Below are 21992 nucleotides of genomic sequence, written 5' to 3'. Positions count from 1 at the left end.
ATATGTATATATTCTAATTACCTAGATATTGAACCCCCTTACTCATTTCAATATTAAAATCTTTATATCTACTACTCATCATGTAAATAATATATAATAAACTTTGGGTATTGAAATCAGCACTTCAGCAAAATAATCCAAAAGAAGTGCGATCAAAACGGAAGCTGTATTGAGCGTCCATTGCCGTTGTGGGTACCCGAAACAATAAACCTTTGGGCGTCAGAGACGCACAATTCTGCCTTAGCAGGCCCTTTTTACGCTGCCCTGATTTAACTCTCAAATACTGCATTGGGCACATTAGAGCGGGCGCTCAATCAAGTGCCCATTTCAAGCACTTGTTCTCCTGAGATCATCTTGATAGGATTGAGATGAGAGGAGCCAGAGGATGTGAGTCCTATGAGAAGGTGCTTTTAAGGGTCTTGTGCATCCCAAAAAAAAACATTAGGATGTCACAGAAGGAACACATACAGTTTTTTTTAATTGCCAAATTTGCTTGCAGAAGTAATTTCAAAAGGGACTTGCATATAATAGATCTAAAAAAATTTCAGTAAACCATAATGAAACATACAAGAAACTTAAATTTCTCAGTAAATAATTTGAAAGATGCAAAAAATCATAAATCTCTCTGGTAATTGAATGGGCAAAGTGAGCACAAAATTATGATTATGGTATCTTACTGTTCTCAGTGTGATTGATAGTATGCTTGCTTTTTATTTTATTTTATTTTATGGTATTTCCCTATGGAGAAACCCAAAGAGATTTGTGAAACATTGCAACAGTAGAACTTACTCAGAATAATCGTACATACCTACCCCTACAAACTCCAGCACACAGGGTGGTGTAGCTCCTCTGCATGGCTGTCTGAGGCTTGGGGCACTGTCCAATAGAATCATCAGTTGGTGAAAGCTTTTCATTTCTTTTAGATCTCTTCGAGCCCTTCATCCAGACCGCTTTCCCCAGAAGACCCATCACTGCCGAGGCGAGCTGCGTGTCCCCAGGCGTTTGATGGCAGCATGTCGCCTTCAGCAGACTTCGATCTTCCTCCTCAATGCTTTACCTGCCTGGATAATTCTGCCGCCAAGCACAGGCTTTCGATAAAGCCACGGCATCAGAGAGCCAACAACATGAGAAGACTTTCTTCGGTAGTGTATTTTCTTTTGTTTGTTTGGTTTTTTTTAGTGTAGATGTTACTGTTGCGGTACTTAGATGCATAGACGTGAGCGTTTGTTTCTAATATATAAAAGAATCTGCTAAGTAGATATACAGGTGTATATTAACTTTCAGAGTTGCTATATTAAAAGGGCCTCCCAGAGTTTAAAAAAGGGAGGGGGACCCTATAGCAGTCACCATCAAAAGAGAGTTTCCGTCAGCTCATAAAGCCTTACAATAGTGGCAGATTGGAAACATTTGAAATAATTTCAGACCTGTGAACTGCTTTTAGTTTTCTTTTGCGAAGAGCTCTGTAATTAAAACCTTTATGTGCCAAAAATATAAACAGAAAACATATCTAGCTTTTTTTATTTCCCCCTCATAGACTACTTTATTGAAGAGACAAGTGAAAGGCCTTTCGCAGGACATTGTTTTGTCTATGGCAGTGCATTGACATGGAGATATTTAACTTTGCTGTTCACCTGTGTATCACAAAATATTTCTATCACATTTGCATGTCCTAGTGATGTGTTTATTACTGGAGGAGTTTATAGTAATTGTGTTCCCTTACTTTTGTGGAATCGTTATAACCAGCAGCCAGAAGAATGGTTGAATTAGCACAGGTTTGGAACCCCCCCCCCCCCAAGTAATAATGACATGCAAAGATTCAACCAGGGCATTACTGGTCATGAGTTATAGCCTGGTGCTAATTTTTTCCTAGGACAAACAGGATGGTAGTCCTCACATGTAGGCGACATCATCCGATGGAGCCCAGCACAGAAAACTTTTGCCCAGCATGCTGCAATCTGCACATCCCCGCAAGGTCCCTCATCAGTCTCTTCTTTTCCGCAGTTGTGGAGCACCAAATCCTCTTTTTGGGAGGTTTTCTGCATCGAGTCCCTCTTTGCACTCGGTTCCTACGTTTGATAGGTCCCCTTGGCTTTTGCCTTCATTATTCGCAGTTGATTCCTGACTCCAGCACCGTGGTTCGCGACTGTCATCGACCGCGTGCCAGCCTCATTTTTTCGATGGCATCTTCAAGTTTTCGAAATGCCCCCAGTGCCCGCAGACCATGTCCATCATGGATCCACATGAAGTGTGTATCCTCTGCCTGGGGGGCCTCGCATTATGTCCAGAGATATCATTTGTATGACCAAATGACCCCCAAAGGGCGTTGCACGTGCCTGAATAAAATGGAGAAGCTCTTCGGCTCTCCAAAACCCTCTACTTTAGCTTCAGTATCTTCCATGCCCAAAGACTGTGGGGAACCATCCCCGTCTCTTCCCCTGGCGGTCCCACTCTCCAGTATCCCTAAGGACCGGGGAGAGGGAGATCTATCCTCAGTGGTCTCTTCTCTCCCCTTAACCTCGGGGTCATCGTCTTCCTCGGCACTGGGGAAAGACTGTGCCAAGCGCCGGAAATCCAGGAAACAATGACACCGGTCACCATCTTGCCCAGGGGTCCAGTTCTGGAGCGGCAATAGCGGCTGCTGAGCTGCGATCAAAGTGGCACCGACCATTGGAGGTCCCATCCTCCGGTGCCCCCGGTAGCCCGAGCCGTTCCTCACCGGCAACGGTGCTAGACGCTGTGCCTCCTCATGATCCTTCAGAGGATGTGCCAACGATTCTTCATCCCCCTCCATCAATCCTTACTACCCAGGACTTTCAGGATGAGTTGGATCGCAGGGTGCAATCGGCGGTGCTCAAAGCTACAGAGCATAGAGCTGCCGGCACCATCGGCCCCCATACCGGTGCCCAAGCCCCCGTCTTCGAAGCTTGCACCCCCGCTGGAGCGTCTGGACATCCTTGGCACCCTACCGATGCAACCAGTGCCCGAGAGGCCTCCGATGCCACCTCCAGCCACCGACGCTCTCCACCGGAGCAATCCCGGGTCCTTCGAGGAGGATGAGGCCTCGAGGACCAGGCACCCATGCCCCCGGTTTCCCGGGCTACCGCCGGTTCCTCCAGGCGTACCGCAGCTGATGCCCCCCCTCGATGCCCGGGGTCCATCGATGCCACCAGTGCCCCCACGGCCTTCGGTTCCCTTGGGGCCCAGGCCTACCATCCCTCCAGTCCCCCGCCCTCGGCATCCGGGCCCTAGCGAGGAGGAGGGTCCCTATGACCCGTGGGGTGATGACTTCTCAGACTCATCCTCAGAGGTCTCCAATGACCCCCTCTCGGAGCCTTCCCCTCCGGAGGAACAGCATTGATCTCCACCCAAAGACCTGTCATTTGCCAACTTTGTATGGGCCATGGAAGAGGCCATCCCCTTCCAGCTCCTATCGGAGGAGGATACCCGTCACAAGATGCTGGAGGTCCTCCAGACCATCGATGCTCCAAAGGAGTTTTGTGGCGGTGCCAGTCCAGGACATCTTTAAGGAGCTCCTCCTCCATATCTGGGAACACCCAGTGTCGGTTTCCCCGGTAAACAGGAAGGCTGATGCGACTTATCTGATTCAACAGGCAGTGGGCTGTGAACAGTGGCACCTACCCCACCAGTTGGCAGTGGTGATGTCCGTGCTTAAAAAGGCCAGACGCTCCCAGATGCATGCTTCTGCCCCTCCAGGTGGTGAACACAGTGAGCTCGATGGCATAGGGAGGAAAATGTTTCAGTGGGCTATGCTGGTTGCCCATATTGCGGCCTAACAGCTATACATGACCCAATACAACCGCAATCTGTGGAAGTAGGTCCAGGAGTTTGTGGAGGGCCTTTCCCAGCAACAGCAGGTGTCCCTTGCAGCCATTACCTCGCTGGGGCTTGAGGCGGGTAGACATGAGGTCTGGTCTACCTCTGACATTTTTGAGCCTGCAGCCCGCCTAGCCACTGGAGGCATTTGCGCCATACGGCTTGCTTGGCTCTGGGCCTCCGGTCTCCGACCAGAGGTTCAGGACAGGCTCGAGGACTTCCCTTGTACAGGCGAGAACCTGTTTCAGGATAAGGTGAAAGAGGTCATGGCACAGCTGAAAGATCAGCATGATACTCTTCAGCAACTCTCCGCCAGCCCCTCTGAAGGCCCTTCCGCTGCCAGGAAGTCCTCCAGGCCAGACTTTCACAAGCTCTTCTACTGGCCGAGGAAGTGCTTTCCTCCAGCTACCCGTGCCTGCTTGCCTTGGTCCAGCCCTAGAGGTCGTGGCCAGCAGCAGTGCATTCTGAGGGCCAAACCAGCCCCCCAATAGGCCCCGTCCACTGGCTTTTGACTGGTGGCTAGGGGGCACAAGCCAAATGCCGGTTCCCCCTGGCGGTCGATTCCCCAGTCGGAGGTGGGCTTCTTTGCTTCGCCCGTCATTTGGAAGCAATCACTTCGGACTATTGGGTCCTCTCCATTGTCCGCCAGGGCTACTACCGGAACTTCAGCAGGCTCCCAGAGACTGCTCCCCCATGTCCATCGTGGGGTACGCCCACCCATCAGATCGTCCTTCAATCGTAAGTTTCCGCCCTTCTGACAGCTGGCATGGTAGAACCGGTCCTCCGCGAGCAGTGGGACCACGGCTTCTACTCGAGGACCTTTCTCAGTCCGAAGAGGAATGGTGGCTTGCACCCCATCCTCGACCTCAGGGCGTTAAACTGATTTCTCATAAGAGAAAAATTCAAAATTGTCTCTCTAGGCACGCTGATCGCACTCCTCCGAAGAGGAGACTGGCTCTGCTCCCTTGGCTTGAAGGAGGCTTATGCCCATATTGCAATTGTCCCCAACCTCAGGAAGTACATCCACTTTCTGGAGGGGACAGCACATTTTCAATACAAAGTGCTGCCATTTGGGCTGGCTTCAGCCCCACACGTCTTCATGAAATGCTTGGGGGTGGTGGCTGCCTACCTCAGGCATCGCTCAGTCCATGTCTTTCCTTTCCTGGATGGTTGGCTGATCTGGAGCAACTCCCACTCCAGGGCCCTGAATGCACTGGCTTTGACAGTTCACACCTTACAGACATTGGGATTCGTTATCACCTTTCCCAAGTCACATCTCACTCCGTCTCCACAGCTAGACTTTATCGGCGCCAGGTTGGATACAGCACAGGCAAAGACTTTTCTGCCTAAGGATTGAGTGGTGGCCCTCTCCTTGCTGGCCATTCTTGTTCGCAACAGAAAGAGATTGCCAGCCGTCCACTGCGCCACCTGCCGGGCCATATGGAAGCCTCGGTCCACGTGACCCCCTTGGCCCATCTCCACATGAGGGACCCTCAGTGGGCCTTGCGGTTCCAGTGGTGGCAGGCATCCCAGAATCTGGAGGGCCGGTGACTGTCACAGACCCTCTATGCCTCTCTCTGCCTAATCTGGAAACCAGGCTCCCATTTCAACCCGTGCCACCCCAGATGACCCTCACCACCGATGCCTCACCTCAGGGTTTGGGGTCCACACGGATGGCCTGCATACCTAGGGCCTTTGGACTGCGGCCAAGGCCAGCTGCTAGATAAACTTCCTGGAGCTGCGGGTGATCCAGTACGTCTTGTGGGCCTTCCAGGACAGGCTACCTCCAAGTTCGTGGTCCTCAGAACAGACAACCAGGTGGCAATGTGGTACATCAACAAGCAGGGTGGCATGGGCTACTTCCCCCTCTGCCAGGAAGTGATACAGGTCTGGGATTTGGGCCCTTTCCAGAGGGATGTATCTATGGGCCACCTACCTGCCGGGTCATCGGAACATGCTGGCGGTCCTTTCAGCCACACAGAGTGGTCCCTGAACCCGGTGGTGGCCGCCGACTTATTCCGTCGCTGGGGCATGGCAGACATGGACCTGTTCGCCTCTCCCCAAGGTGATTACAAGGTGAGCATGTTCTGATTCCGGGGAAGGATCATCCAGCCTGCGACGTGTTCTCCCTTCACTGGGACAAGGTCTCATGTATGCGTACCCCCCTATCCCGCTCCTCTCGAGGACTCTGACAAAACTGCAAGAGGACAGGGGGACCATGATCCTGGTGGTGCCCGCCTGGCCAAGGCAGGTGTGGTTTCCTCTGCTCCAGGACCTGTCCATCAGTGCACCCAATCTCCTATCGCAGCTCCCGAACTCCTATCGCAGAACCAGGGCACCCTGTGCCACCCGAACCTCTGGGCCCTGGCCCTCAAGGCATGGATGTTGAGCGTATGATCCTCCACTCCCTACAGCTCTCGGATGGGGTCTCCAGGGTCTTGATTGAATTCTGGAAATCTTACAGCTTGAAGTAGAAGCGTTTCTCCACCTGGTGTGGCGGCCACGGACTGGACGCCTTCTCCTGTCCGCTCCCCCACCTGTTGGATTATCTTTGGCATCTGTCCAAGTCTGGCCTCCAAACCAGCTGGGCCTGAGTACACCTCAGCACCTACCACCAGGGTGTCGCCGGGGCGCCCACTTCAGTCCAACCACTGGTCAGGCATTCAACTGAAGCCCCTGCTTCGCCCGCCAGCAACCCCATGGGATCTCAACGTTGTCCTGGCGAAGCTCATGCGGCATCAGTTCGAGCACCTCAAATCCTGTGACCTGAAGTTCCTTACCTGGAAAGTTATGTTCCTGGTGGCAAATACTTACGCTCGCAGGGTCAGTGAGATCCAGGCCCTGGTTACGTACGCTCCCTACACGAAAATCTTTCATGATCGTGTGGTGCTGCGCACACATCCAAAATTTCTTCTGAAGCTAGTGATTGCTTTCCAAATCAACCAGTCAGTCATCCTTCCCACGACCTCATTCTCACTCGGGGAATGTGCTCGCCACACCCTGGACTGTAAACGGGCACTTGCTTTCTCCTTGGACCGTACAGCGAGTCATAGACAGTCTACCCAACTCTTTGGGTCTTTCAACACCAATAGGTTGGGAGCAGCAGTGGGGAAGCAGATCCTATCCAACTTGCTAGCAGATTACATTGCCTTCTACGAGCAGGCAAGCCTTCAGCTGGTTAGCAGGATGAAAACTCACTCTGTGCAGGCTATGGCGGAGTCAGTGGCCCATCTGCGTGTGGTCCCCGTCGCCAAAATCTGCAGGGCTGCGACCTGGAGTTCTCTCCACACATTCATGGCTCACTACTGTCTCGACAGGAATAGTTGCCAGGACAGCACTTTTGGCCAGTCTATTCTCCGCAATCTATTCCAGTCCTGAACCCAACTGTTTTCATCGTGTTCTCTATGGGACCAGACTGCCTCTGTTTTTCCCACAGCGCCGCAGTTGTGTTGTGCCCATTGGCACCTTGTTTGGCCGCTGTGGGTCCCTCTGATCGAATGGGGCAGTCTGGAGCTCTGTACTCACCCACATGTGAGCACTACCATCCTGCTTGTCCTAGGAGAAAGCGCAGTTGCTTACCTGTAACAGGTGTTCTCCTAGGACAGCAGGATGTTAGGAATCCCGCCCGCCTCCCCACAGAGTTGGGATCTCCTTCCTGTTTGTTGTTTTATTTTTTTCGCTCATATTTTTTCTCTATGTTACGAGACTGAAGAGAGGGGACCTCATGTGGATGCGCGGATAGTAGCAGGCTGGGCATGCTCAGTCTGCCAGTCAAAGTTTCTAGAAACTTTGTCAAATGTTTTCCATGCCAGACTCTATCGGATGATGTCACCCACATATGAGGACTAACATCCTGCTGATCTGGGAGAACACCTGTTACAGGTAAGCAACTGCGCTTTCCTGCAAACCATGTCCATTGTATGCTGTATACTTTTTTTTTTTTTTTTATGCATAACCAACTTTCCTGGGTTTAGGACTTCAGTTCCTGGGGGAGTTGGGGGGGGGGGGGGCCTGTGGATGCTACAAAAGCAGCATTAACAGCCCTGTGACATGGCAGTCACAGTCACTGCACAGTGGCTGGATCTAAGGCCCATGATTGCAGGATTCCAAGAGGAGCCCCGGTGCCTGGCACTCCCCCCACTTTCTCCTGGCTGAGGATTGTTGTTGCAATGGTTGTACTAAAGTAAGCTGGAAGGGGACATAAAATAGGAGGAGCATACCATGAAGTCTCATGGTACCAGATCCTAGTACTTGTTCCAGTTGATCTGGAAACTCGAAAGAGCAGGAGGAATCTGCCAGGTTTAAAAAAAAACAAAATAGCTGTAATATCTTACATGTAAAGCAATAATATCTGCTTGATCTCCTGTCCTTTTATGTTCATGCAGAGGATGCAGTCAGAGACTTTTACTGACTTGAGCTGCACTCTAGAAGAAGAAGAAGATGGAAAAGGGACATTAGCAGGTTTTTCAGGGGAATATCCAAATTCAAAGCAGCAGGAGACAGAAGGCACGACGTCTCCAATAAGTCACACAGCATGTGCACAGAGCCCTGGCGAGCCTCAGAGCGTTTCCCCCAGTTTAGAAGATGAATCTGCCAGGATAGATATATCTAATGATGTTAGCAGTACCATGCTGGAAGTATCGGACCCTGAAAAAAATGTTCTCACTGACCCAGGTGTTGTAGAATCTAGAGACCATGCTGACGTGGTAGAGGCTAATCCGGACGGAGAAACAAAAATGGAAGAGGAGCTTCCAGAGAAATTCAGTGTTTCTAATGAGAACGTGGAGGAGATCATTAACGGCGTTAACCCTGAAAGAAAGCCTGAGGATAGCTCGGCTGCACAAACTCCTTACTGTTCAGTAATAAAACAAAATACCCAGGAAGATGGTGAAGCACCCATGGAAATATACTATACAGAGCTAGTACACGAAGGATCAACAATAGGTGCAAGTGTGGGTAAACAATTACCAAATAAATCTTCTCTAAAACACTCAGTCGTGTCTCCTCATGGAAATAAAAACCCTTCTCACATTCCTCACCTGCCCCTGTCATCCTGGCCCCTAGGAAAAAGTAAAAGTGTAGGAGAACTGTCCGTTCCTGATAAGGAGAATAGTCAATCAGAGAAAAAAGCGGAAAACGTAGCAAATGAACTGTCTGCCCTGAGAAAGTTTTCTGTGTCATCAGCGTGGGAGAGACCAAGGACTGAGAGCTTCAACATGAAAGGAAATGTAGATGTTGAAAGTCTGAAAAACACACAGTTTTCCATTTTTAAAACACATGTTGCTGCTCCAAGACGTGAGAAGACAAAAGAGGATGTGTGTACAAATTCAGATCACCCTGAAAAAAAAACTTGCATTAAAACACAAGAATACCCGGTTGCATCTGAATCTAGGCCTGCAGACAAAATGATGCTCCGTGCTTTTCAGACAGGTGCACTACCACCTATGAGTGATTCTTTTACAGTTTCCGAAAGTCAGTCAGATTCAGAAGACAAGAGTCCTTTTCAGGTTAAACTCAGATCTACTTCTTTGTCATTGAGATATAGAGAAAGCTATAGCATAGAATCAAAAACTGTGAAAAAGAATAGTGCAGAGTTTAAATCTGAACAAGTGTGTCATACTTCTCTTTCAAAAGTTGGCACACAGCTACAGATCAAAAGAGCTTCTGAGGTTAATACTAGTAACTCTTTAAATGACAATGTAAAGTCTAAACCACAATCCCATGAGCAATTTTATGAAAAACCTCCACTTCCAAGGAAGCCAGTTCTGCAAAATATAACCATATCTAGTACAAATATAAGCACAGAAAAGCAGGAAAAGGCAACCAAACCATCTGACTTCAAAACTGAAAACAAGGTCTCAGAAAAAAGATCCAGTTTCTCCAAAGTTGCTGGTAAGCCTTGCAAGATAGATTTTGAGTTTGCAATTTATGGAGAGGGAGCAAGGCATGATAGAATATCTGTTTACAATAGAAGCCTCTTAATTGGGATACCATGATGGCGAATATGTCTTCTCCAGTACCAGATTGTCCAAAGAAAATAAGTTCTTTAATTGTTTATATGCCTAACAATGTACTAATTCTCAGTATGATATAATTAGCTTTTAACTATGATTCATTAGTATGAGCATTTATACTTTACTTCAAAAAGAGTTGAAGTAAAGTTTGCAAATCTATCTCATGCATATTAATTGTGGATATCCTGAAAACCAGATAGGCTAGATGTGTCCTGACAACTAGGTTAAGAACACTGCCTTACAGCCCGATCCAGTAAAGTCCGTGGGAGAGCGGACTAACGCCCGCTCTCCCGGCGCGTGCACCGGCCCCTCGCCGGTGCGAGCGATCCAGTATTTAAATTAGGCGACGCGGTGCAAACGAGGAAAAGGAGGCGCTAGGGACACTAGCACGTCCCTAGCGCCTCCTTTTGGCCTGGAGCGGCGGCTGTCAGCGGGTTTGACAGCCGACGCTCAATTTTGCCGGCGTCGGTTCTCGAGCCCGCTGACAGCCACGGGCTCGGAAACCGGACGCCGGCAAAATTGAGCGTCCGGTTTTCGGCCCGACAGCCGCGGGCCGAATTCAAAATTTTTTTTTTTTTTTTTTTACTTTTTTTTACTTTTGGGGACCTCCGACTTAATATCGCTATGATATTAAGTCGGAGGGTGCACAGAAAAGCAGTTTTTACTGCTTTTCTGTGCACTTCCCTGGCGCTGGAAGAAATTAGCGCCGACCTTTGGGCGGCGCTAATTTCTTAGAGTAAAATGTGCGGCTTGGCTGCACATTTTACTTACTGGATCGCTCGGGAATACCTAATAGGGCCATCAACATGCATTTGCATGTTGAGGGCGCTATTAGGTGCCACGGGTGGGCCGCGTGTTTTCCTCCCCTTACTGAATAAGGGGTAAGGGAAAACACGCGTCCAGAGCAGGGTGACAGTGCGCTCCGACGGAGCACACTTTACTGGATCGACCTGTCTGTGAATTCTCATAGATCTATTTTGTCACCTGGAAGCACAGTACAAGTGTTAACTTTCAATGACATGCATTGAAGAAACCAGTTTTCTAGGTAAGCATCTCTACTAAGCAGAGAAGACACTTTTGGTCTGACTTGCACTTCTTCTTATCATTTATTCATGGCTTCCAGTAATGTATATACGTAAGTGAAGAGCTTTCTCTTGCTCATTCATACAAATTATTAATTTTATTGAACAGTGGCAGGAAGAAATGCAGACAAAAATATAGCAAATCTATACATTTAAAGACAGTGTAAGTGCTACTGCATTCATACACTTCAAAGTAGTTTGAACTCTCAACAGACATTTTGGACCAGAGAGGTATGCTTAATATAAAGCCTGGGCTAACTGTGCTTTGTCAGTATGTATCCCAGATTGTACTGTACCCCTCGTGGGATATATCACAGTAATATGGATGCGAATAGGTGGTGAGCACTATTGCATAAAGCAGCGGCCAGCAGCTGTCCCACAAACTGTGAGCTTTTTCCAACAATTAGTTTTTCTTTTTTACTTTTAAACTATAAATGCACTAATTGCTTTATAAAGCTATGAATATATGTGTGGCAGATGACGGTGGTAGGAAGGTAAGAAGTATGAAAGGGGGGGCATCTATTGGCCTAAGTTATCTTTTGGGGGGGCAATATTCACACCCCAAGCTTAGATACAAAGTCTGCGGGTACTTTGTACCTGCTGACCTTGTACCTAAGTTTCAAAGGAAAAGTACTTGTGGACTTTTCATCTGCACAAAAGGCAGCTGCAATTTCAATGTAAAATAATACACAAAGATTTGAAAAGTCTATCTCCTCTCCCCAGCCTAAGCACATCTCAGGGAAAGCTCCTCACAGTCTGACTAAAAGTGCACGCACTATGGAAGACCACATGTACTTTAGGCTGGAGTAAGGGAAGGCAACTTGCCAGAAATATGTAGTATTCCTTTCTCAAGACCACGCTGACCACTTTTTCTCCCTCTTTCAAATGCATGCAAGTTCTGTCCCAGAAAATCACATACCCATTCATTCATTTTATACGCTTCCTCTCTTCATTCCTGCCTGAATGTCGTCATCCCCTCTCCTTTCCCACTGGCTATCACACGCATCCTCTCACTTTTTGCAAGACTCCCGTTCTTTTTTTTTTTGTTTGTTGGTTCTTTAAAAAGTATGATATACATCACAAGGCAGGAATTAGTACACATTTTAAGAAAACCTAAGGGTTTCCGAAAACCAGGCTTCTCAGTTTTTCAGTATAATGCCAAAATATTTATTTGTTTAAATTAAAAACTTAGAGATATTAAAAAATACTAAAATTACAAAAACAAAAATACCATTACCACCAAAAAATGCCTCATATAAGATCCATAAGAACATAACAAATTGCCATGCTAGGTCAGACCAAGGGTCCATCAAGCCCAGCATCCTGTTTCCAACAGAAGCCAAACCAGGCCACAAGAACCTGGCAATTACACAAACAATAAGAAGATCCCATGCTACTAATGCAATTAATAGCAGTGGCTATTCCCTAAGTAAACTTGATTAATAGCAGTTAATGGATTTCTCCTCCAAGAACTTATCCAAACCTTTTTTGAACCCAGCTACACTAACCACATCCTCTGGCAACAAATTCCAGAGCTTAATTGCGCATTGAGTGAAAAATAATTTTCTCCGATTAGTTTTAAATGTGCTACTTGCTAACTTCATGGAATGCCCCCTAGTCCTTCTATTATCTGAAAGTGTAAATAACCGATTCACATCTACTCGTTCAAGACCTCTGATGATCTTAAAGACCTCTACCATATCCCTCTCAGCCGTCTCTTCTCCAACCTGAACAGCCCTAACCTCTTCAGCCTTTCCTCATAGGGGAGCTGTTCCATTCCCTTTATCATATGACTTTCTTGTTTTATCTATCCTTCCTACTGCCTATTTATTTTACCCCCCGCCCAGTTACATTCTCCTTGTTGAAATGTATTTTCCAAGCTTTAAGTTATTATGTGAACCGGTATGATGTACCCACTAATGCCGGTATATAAAAGTTTCTAAATAAATCATTTTGGTTGCCCTTCTCTGTACCTTCTCCATCGCAACTATATCTTTTTTGAGATACGGCGACCAGAATTGTACACAGTATTCAAGGTACGGTCTCACCATGGAGCGATACAGAGGCATTATGGCATTTTCCGTTTTATTAACCATTACCTTCCTAATAATTCCTAGCATTCTGTTTGCTTTTTTCACTACTGCAGCACACTGAGAAGTAATTCAATGCATAGCAAATTTAATACTACTGGGGCCTAGGAGACTGCTATCATTTATTTAGATTTAGCTTACGTCTTTTCATTGGTAGCTCAAGGCAAATTAAATTCAGGTAGAATACATATTTCCCTGTCTCCAGAGGGCTTACAATCTAAGGGCCTCATTTACTAAGTATTTTCCTGTAGAAAAAAGTGGGAGAAAAACCTTAGTAAATTAGACCCTAAGTTTGTTCCTTAAGCAGTGGAGAGTCTAGTTTAGCTCTGCTTCTCATGGCAGTGGAGGGTCAAGTTTAGCTCCGCTTCTCATGGCTCACTGGTTCACTCGCAGCTGGAGGCCAAGCTAAGCTATAAACTGCAGTCTGCAGGGACAGCTTTTCACACTTTTGCAGCCACTCTATCTCCAACTCTGCATGGCTATTACACTGATTTTAAACATGAAGCACCTCTAAAGGAAAAAGCAAAAGAAGCATTTGATTTGGAAACAGGTGAGCCTGCTGGCAGGCCCGAAATTGGGTTAAAATTCACTATGGTGCTGCATGCCCTAATGCTGCATGGTCCCCTTGCAGTTGCTCAATACTGAATTCACAGTGGTATTACTGATGGCCCCTTTCAGCTGCCCGATGTTGGCATCAATATGAGAAACTGGCTGTTGCCACTTGTATCCCAGAGGATGAAAAGATTGAGTGAGCATGTGTGCGTGTGTATATGTAAGTGAGCATGTGTGAGTGAGCTAGTAGGGTATGTGAGAAGGCCAAGTGGAAGTAAACAGTGTGTGTGTGTGTGTGTTAGAGATGTGCATTTGTTTTTTCCAAATAGGAAGATTTCAACGAAATTGTCCAATCGGCATGTATTGGGGAGCCCGAAAAACGATTGGGATTTTCCCATTTTTTCGTGAAAATTTGTTTTTCGGATTAATGCGCGCTAACGGGAGTTTTTTGAGTTAGTGCGCGCTAACTCCCCGTCAGTGCGCGCTAACTCCCCGTTAGTGCACGCTAACAAAAAGTAACAAAATCTAATGGGTTTTTTTAGCGTGCACTAACTCAAAAAACGATTTTTCGCAAAAAAAAAAAAAAAAAAAAAGACCCGAACCGCAAAAAAACGAAATTTCCTGTGGCAGCCGAAAAACGAAGAACGACACGAACACAAAAAAAAATTCACATCTCTAGTGTGTGTAGGGCCGGTGGAAGCCCTAGGCGAACTAGGTGACCACCTAGAATGCAACGCTCCTGGGGAAGGTCTGGCGATGGCATCTTCTTCCAGCCAGTGCTAGCCCAGAGGAAGTGTTCATGCTATGGCCTTGCGTGGTCGAGAAGGAGAAGGTACCATGGCCACCACTGTCAACAGCAGCGCAGCCAGAAAAAGCATCTGACCCTGACATAACCAGGAATAGGAGAAACAGTGGGGCCAGAAAATGCAGCATTGTCCCTCCTCCCTCCCCCAGGCCACTGTCAGGAGCAGGAGGAGCAATGCGGCGCACAGGGCTGAAAGTAGTAGTAGTATTGGTCTCGCTGCCTAAAATCAGGAGCAGGTGGAGCAGCGCGGCCCACAGGTCTGGAAGAAGCGGCATTTGCCTCCCACCCACCCCATCCCCCAAGCATGGCTTGGCTTCTCCCTTCCCCGCTGAAGTCAGGAACAAGTTGAACAGTGCAGCCACCTCCACCAAGTCAGGATCAGGAGGAGCAGGAGCAGCCCAGTGGCAGAAAGAGTTCTACAACCCAAGAAAGAGATCTAGGTGTCATAGTGGATAACACATTGAAATTGTCGGTGCAGTGTGCTGCGGCAGTCAAAAAAGCAAACAGAATGTTGGGAATTGTTAGAAAAGGAATGGTGAATAAAACGGAAAATGTCATAATGCCTCTGTATCGCTCCATGGTGAGACCGCACCTTGAATACTGTGTACAATTCTGGTCGCCGCATCTCAAAAAAGATATAATTGCGATGGAGAAGGTACAGAGAAGGGCTACCAAAATGATAAGGGGAATGGAACAACTCCCCTATGAGGAAAGACTAAAGAGGTTAGGACTTTTCAGCTTGGAGAAGAGACGACTGAGGGGGGATATGATAGAGGTGTTTAAAATCATGAGAGGTCTAGAACGGGTAGATGTGAATCGGTTATTTACTCTTTCGGATAGTAGAAAGACTAGGGGGCACTCCATGAAGTTAGCATGGGGCACATTTAAAACTAATCGGAGAAAGCTCTTTTTTACTCAACGCACAATTAAACTCTGGAATTTGTTGCCAGAGAATGTGGTTAGTGCAGTTAGTATAGCTGTGTTTAAAAAAGGATTGGATAAGTTCTTAGAGGAGAAGTCCATTACCTGCTATTAAGTTCACTTAGAGAATAGCCACTGCCATTAGCAATGGTTACATGGAATAGACTTAGCTTTTGGGTACTTGCCAGGTTCTTATGGCCTGGATTGGCCACTGTTGGAAACAGGATGCTGGGCTTGATGGACCCTTGGTCTGACCCAGTATGGCATTTTCTTATGTTCTTATGTTCTTATTACCATTAGCAAAAACTACAATAACTAAATTGCCAATACAGATCTTTTTAAAACATAAGTGATCCATTGCAGGAGTGGGAGAAATCTACATGGACCGCACTAATCACTAAAATAATTTAGGAACTGAATTGGGAAAAAAGGCATTAAATAAGTAAAAGTGTCATTATCTTTGTTTCCTGCTTTTCTTACACATACCCCTGAAGCAAAGTTTAAAGGATTTGGAGAATAGGAAATCTTTCATCGTACATTTCGCTGAATGAAAATAGTCTATATTTCCTGTGATCTTAGAAGTTATATCACACATGGAATGAACCAATCAGATGGCCCCATTCTATATGAAATAATTTTTTGTATTATACCAAGTAGGCTTCTGTCAAGGTCCAAGAAAGAAAGTGTTTTAAGAAATAATGACTTAAAAATATGATAAAATATTAATTGAAAAGAGTTTTACTGCATTGTATGTGTGCTTTGGGAAAATTGCATTATGCATACAGGGTACCACTTTTTTTTTTCAACCCAACAGATTTCATAATTGAGTACTTCTGTTTTGTCGTAATGAAAGTAAGCTTTAAACATGAATAATGATTAGCTGTAATCATGTTAGACTTCAACAATAAGGAAGCTTTCAGTTCCTCCTTAAGTTTGCTACTGCAAAGCATTCTCAAAAGATAGATCAGCAAACAAGTTGGTCTTACATTTTTATTGGACTAACTTAGGTGCCTATTTAGTAAAGTGCATTAAATCTGTGCATGAACACACAGTTTTTGATGCATGTTAGGTCCTACAGGATATACCACAGTGTATTAAATCCTGCATTCCTGCAGCCAATAACGCACAAACGTTACCTGCAGCAGTAAAGAAGTAGCCACCACCTGCATCAGTAAGAAGTAGCCACCACCACCTGCAGAATGCAACCACTCCCACCCCGCCCCCGAGTTTCCCCCTAATCCCACAAGCCAGAACCTCATCCTCCCTCCCGGTTAGCAAGCCTCTGCTTTAACCAAGCCCCCATCTGACTTCCTTTACCCTATTGAAGCTTCAGGATCCCCATCATGGACAGAAGCAATGCCCAGTCATTCTTGCCATGCTGGCACGGAAATCCAAATTGGCATTTACAAGGCTCCCCATTTCCTTTCACGTACAGGACAAGAGGGAGCTTCAGATCAGCTGATATCATTTTAAATATCGGCACTGGCAAAGCAGGAGCGACTGAATGTTACTCTTCTCTGGGTGGGGGGCAGGGACCCTGAAACTTCAATAGGCTAAGAGGAATTGGGCGATGGTTTGAGACCTGGGTTAATGAGCTTGCTTTGCATGCATTTGCAATGTTGCAGAGCTCATAAATTTGACATATATTGTACTAAATATTGTCTACAAAGCACAGCATTTTCTACCAAATTCAGCGTTTAATGTACATTTTCACCCTGAATACATTTGTAATTCCAATCCACTGCCCTGATGAAAGGTGTGAACTCTCAAAAGCTAGTCTCTCAACCACTCTTAGCCATCACTTTCACCTCCCCTTAGGGCAGAAAAAGCTGCACTCACTGTTACAAGTGCAGGCTCAACTCCTCACTGCATGTCCTTCCTGCTTATAGTAAATAAGGAGAGGAGGTGCAACAGTTAAGATGGCAAACAGTACCAGTGGCATACTAAGGGGGGACGAGGGGGCAGTCCACCCCAGGTAACAGCTAGGAGGTGCAGAAGGAGGAGGAGAGGGTGCCTTCACTGTATTCTTGGCTCCTCCCCTCACATGTTTCTGCTGGCAGCCGACGGAAGGCAGTGAGCAGGCCTCTCACTACTGGATCAACTCCAATCCTAGTCTCAGCCGCTGGACTCAAGCTGGGCCCATGGCAAAAAGTAATTTTAAAAAAAAACAAAAACCTAGCATTGGGGCCTTCCAATCAGCCCTTTTCCACACCAAGGGGGGAATTCAAATAGCAACAGGCAGCCCACCCAGAATCCAGACTCTATTCTTGGGGTCTTGCCTGGATTCCCTGACTACCAATGAAAGTACAAACTAATTTTTAAATTTATTCAGAGAGGAGAAGGGTGAGACAGAAAAAGCACCTGAGTCAGTGAATGTGTGTTTTTGAGCAAGAGTGACAGTGTGTGTGTGTGTGTGTGTCAGTGAGTGCATGTGAGAACACATGAGTCTTGAGCATGTGACTGCGAGCATGTGTGTGTGTGAGCATGACAGCACATGAGTGTCAGTGTACAAGTGAGAGTCAATGCATGTGTGTGAGAGCATATGTGTAAGTCTGTGAGCGTTTGTGTATGAGAGTGAGAGTATGTGCGTGAGTCAGTGAGTGTATGTGTGAGGAAGTCAGCATGTCGGGGACCGTTTGTGAGTGAGCATATGAGAGAGTGTGTAAAACATGAACGTGTGTTATAGACTGTGGGGCGGATTTTAAAAAGCATTTACATGCGTAAATCTGGGTTTTACGCATGTAAATGCACTTTACTCGAGTAAGTGGGCTTTTGAAAATTGCTACAAAATATGCCATTGAATCGTCCATAGGATTTATTCGCATAAGTGCACTTTACGTGAGTAAATGGCTTTTGAAAATTGATACAATAGTAGTTACATTTATGCGTGTAACTCCTTTGAAAATTACCCCCTGTATGTATACGGAGGAGAACGTTTGTGCACATCACCACCTCTGACTAATCCACAACAATCTCAGGGTGCCTGGAATCAAATGTTCTCTGTTTGGGAGAGTAGGAAAAATTTTTTAAATCCTTTGTTTTTAATTATTGGATGTTTTTTCATGTGTCTGCTATTTTAAAATGTGTTATAGGTATTAGGGAAATTGTTTACATTTTTTGAGTTTTTTATTATTGGATGCTCTATTCATCAGCTGTTTTGAAATATTCTTTTTATTAATATAATTTATATTTTGTGTTTTTGTTGGATTTTTTTTTTTTTAAGGAATGGTGATTGTTTCTGTTTTTACATTATTGTATTGCTTGTCTGGCTTGTTGCGGTTTCCAGTTCAGTTTTGTCTGCATGTTTCTATTTATACTTTATGACCTTCCTATTCTGTCTTTGGTGAGGTTCTGTCTGTTTTGCATCTGTGACTGAGGTGAAGTATTCTTCTAGCATGTAGTTTCTGTGTAGGGATCTATATATTTATAAATGATCTGGAAAGGGGAATGACGAGTAAGGTGATCAAATTTGCAGATGACACAAAATTATTTAGAATAGTTAAATTAAAGGCAGATACTGATACATTGCAGGAGGAACTGTGACACTAGAAGATTGGGCATCCAAATGGCAGATAACATTTAATATGGACAAGTTGAAGGTGATGCATTTAGGGAAAAATAACTCATGCTGCAGTTACACAGTGTTCAGTTTCATGTTAGGTGTTGCCACACAGGAAAAAGATCAAGGTGTCATAGTAGACAATAAATAGAAATCATTGGCTCAGTGTGCTGTGATGGCCAAAAAAGCAAACAGAATGTTAGGAATTATTAGGAAGGGAATGGTGAATAAAACGGAAAATGTCATAATGCCTCTGTATTGCTCCATGGTGAGACCGCACCTTGAGTACTGTGTACAGTTCTGGTCACCACATCTCAAAAAAGATCTAGTTGCACTGGAGAAGGTACAGAGAAGGGCGACCAAAATGATAAAAGGAATAGAACAGCTCCCTTATGAGGAAAGGCTAAAGAGGTTAGGGCTGTTCAGCTTGGAGAAGAGACAGGTGAGGAGGGATATGATAGAGGTGTTTAAAATCATGAGAGGTCTAGAACGAGTAAATGTGAATCGGTTATTTATTCTTTAAGATAATACAAGGACTAGGGGACACTCCATGAAGTTAGCAAGCAGCACGTTTAAAACAAATCAGAGAGGCCGATGAGGACGGACGTGTAGCCGTTGAGCTCCGCTCCCCCACAAGCCCAAAACCCATAAAAAGCTGGCGAAAAGGTCCGGATTTTTCACAAAATTATCCAGTACTCACATTGCACTGGTTTAGCCAGCATTCAGATGACTTCAAAACGAAAAATCGCCGACCTCCGGCAATTTTCTTATAGCAAGCTGCCGCCCGAAGCTGAACAAGATGGCGCCGACGCAGCCGGGCCCACCACGGGAGCTGAAGCAGATTCGGCGGAGTTTCACGGCTCTGAAGCCGACTTGCCTGTCACCCCGGTGGATGCCTCTCTCACCCGCAATGAGGTTCGTCAGTGGTTTATGGATCTGAGGAGGGATCTTAAGCAACACAAAATGGATATTATGGCCTACGTCGCAGATCTTAAGGAGGACCTGGCAGCATTAGGAAACCGGGTAGATGATGTGGAAAATCGGGTGGACTCGCAGGGGGATGCATTAAACCAAGTACAAGGAGTGACTTACAAGATTAAGACTATTGCTGAGGCGCTAGAGGCTTTTAATAAAGCGAACATCCCTGCATCCTTTCAAGTTCCAAAGATGGCGCCGACGCTGGAAAAGCTGGACCATGCACCACGGTGGCAAAGAGCGGATAAAGGCGGGAAAAGACTCCGGAGACAGTCTGATGCACGCAGATCGCCACAGTCGGATCAGGGCTGACATGGTGCCCAGTGACGCTTGGTATTTTCCTAGTTGGAGTTTTTTACAATCTGCAAGTTTCTAGCTGCAGCAGAACTCTGGAGACTGCATAACAATGGCATTTTATGCATTGTTGGTTGGTTGCAGTGCTCCACATTTTGAATTTGGCACTGATGATGTTATATTTGCTATAATTTGTTTCAAAAATGGGTTATAAGTCTAAGCTTACATCTGTTTATTTTTAGAGGTTGGGCGGAGGGAGGGGGAGGGGATCGATGGTTGTTGTCTGCGAACTGTCGGATGTTAAAGGCCTCCAGTATTAGAGTATCCCTTGGGAAGTTGGAGGGATACTGTAGGACCGTTGGGGAATACACTGGGGTCATATTTTCTATCTCTGGCTACTGGGAGGGAATGGGACACTTGGGGGAATTGTCAATATAGGGGTAGATTTTCAGACCGCGTGAATAGGCGTACTTTTGCTGGCGCATCAGGCGCAAGCAAAAGTACGCGGGATTTTAGTAGATACGCGCGTAGCCGCTAAAATCCTGGATCGGCGCACGCAAGGCTATCGATTCTATGTAGCCGGCACGCGCCGAGCCGCGCAGCCTACCCCCGTTCCCTCCGAGGCCGCTCCGAAATCGGAGCGGCCTCGGAGGGAACTTTCTTTTGCCCTCCCCTCACCTTCCCCTCCCTTCCCCTACCTAACCCACCCGCCCGGCCCTGTCTAAACCCCCCCCTTACCTTTGTCGGGGGATTTACGCCTCCCGGAGGGAGACGTAAATCCCCGCGCGCCAGCGGGCCGCTAGCACGCCGGGACGCGGCCTGGGGGCGGGTACGGAGGGCGCGGCCACGCCCCCGTACCGCCCCGGGCCGTAACCACGCCCCCGGGCCCGCCCCCAAAACGCTGCCGACACGCCCCCAAAACGCCGCGCCGACCGGGCCTGCCCCCGACACGCCCCCCTCGCCAAACCCCGGGACTTACGCGAGTCCCGGGGTCTGCGCGCGCCGGTAGGCCTATTGAACATAGGCCTACCGGCGCGCAGGGCCCTGCTCGTCTAAATCCGCCCGGATTTAGGCGGATTTAGGCGAGCAGGGCTCTGAAAATCCGCCCCTATATGTGGAGTTTTTCTTTGGGTTGGGGAATTCTCGCTCTCATTTGAGGCTGGTATCTTAATTACAACTGATGGCTACTAAGATATTTTCACTTAATGTGAAGGAGTTGAATACTCCCAGAAAGCGTTTGCTATTCACTCGAGAGCTTCAATGACAGAGGGTGAGAGTAGCTTTTATACAAGAAACGCATGTGAGAAAACACCACGAGCGTCTGCTAGTTTTCCCTCAATATTCTACTTGCTATTGGGCGGCGAGTTCTAAAGCAAACAAATATACGGGTGTGGGGATCCTATTATCGGATACTTTTGTACATGAGGAGATATTCCGAACCTTGGACCCACAGGGCCGGTTTATTTTCTTAAAAATCAGGGTGGGTAAATGCTTACTTTCGTTCTTAAATGTATATTTTCCTCACACTGATCAAGTGGCTTTTTGCGACAGTTAGACGACCTTCTCCAAAAACATTTGGAGAGTGATTTAATCCTTGGGGGTGATTTTAATGCTACTCTAAATCCTACCCTGGATAATAGCACTGGCAAGGCGCCGGCCACTAAGTTTAGGCCTCAGTGGCGTAAATGTTTGGATAAATGGAGTGTGATAGATGCCTGGAGAAGAAGGTACCCACACTCCAGGTCCTATACCTTCTATTCTAACCCCCACAGCACATATTCCAGAATAGATTATCTTTTTGTTTCCACCCAATCTCAAAACAGAGTTCACAAAGTGGGTATTGAATCTATAACTTGGTCTGACCAT

General features: G+C 46.6%; 1 protein-coding gene across 3 annotated transcripts in view; it reads left to right on the top strand.

The window, feature by feature from the left end:
- Positions 1-21992, top strand: part of KIAA1211L (KIAA1211 like) — a 362116-nt gene that overhangs the window by 319297 nt on the left and 20827 nt on the right. For all 3 annotated transcript variants that reach the window (XM_029604772.1, XM_029604771.1, XM_029604770.1), the window contains 2 exons: positions 924-1142; positions 8220-9726. In XM_029604772.1, the coding sequence (XP_029460632.1) occupies positions 924-1142; positions 8220-9726 (1726 nt within the window). The remainder of the gene's footprint in view (positions 1-923; positions 1143-8219; positions 9727-21992) is intronic.

This window comes from Rhinatrema bivittatum, chromosome 5, assembly GCF_901001135.1.
Source record: "Rhinatrema bivittatum chromosome 5, aRhiBiv1.1, whole genome shotgun sequence".
NCBI lineage: Eukaryota > Metazoa > Chordata > Amphibia > Gymnophiona > Rhinatrematidae > Rhinatrema > Rhinatrema bivittatum.
This window is presented reverse-complemented; position numbering and strand designations above follow the sequence as displayed.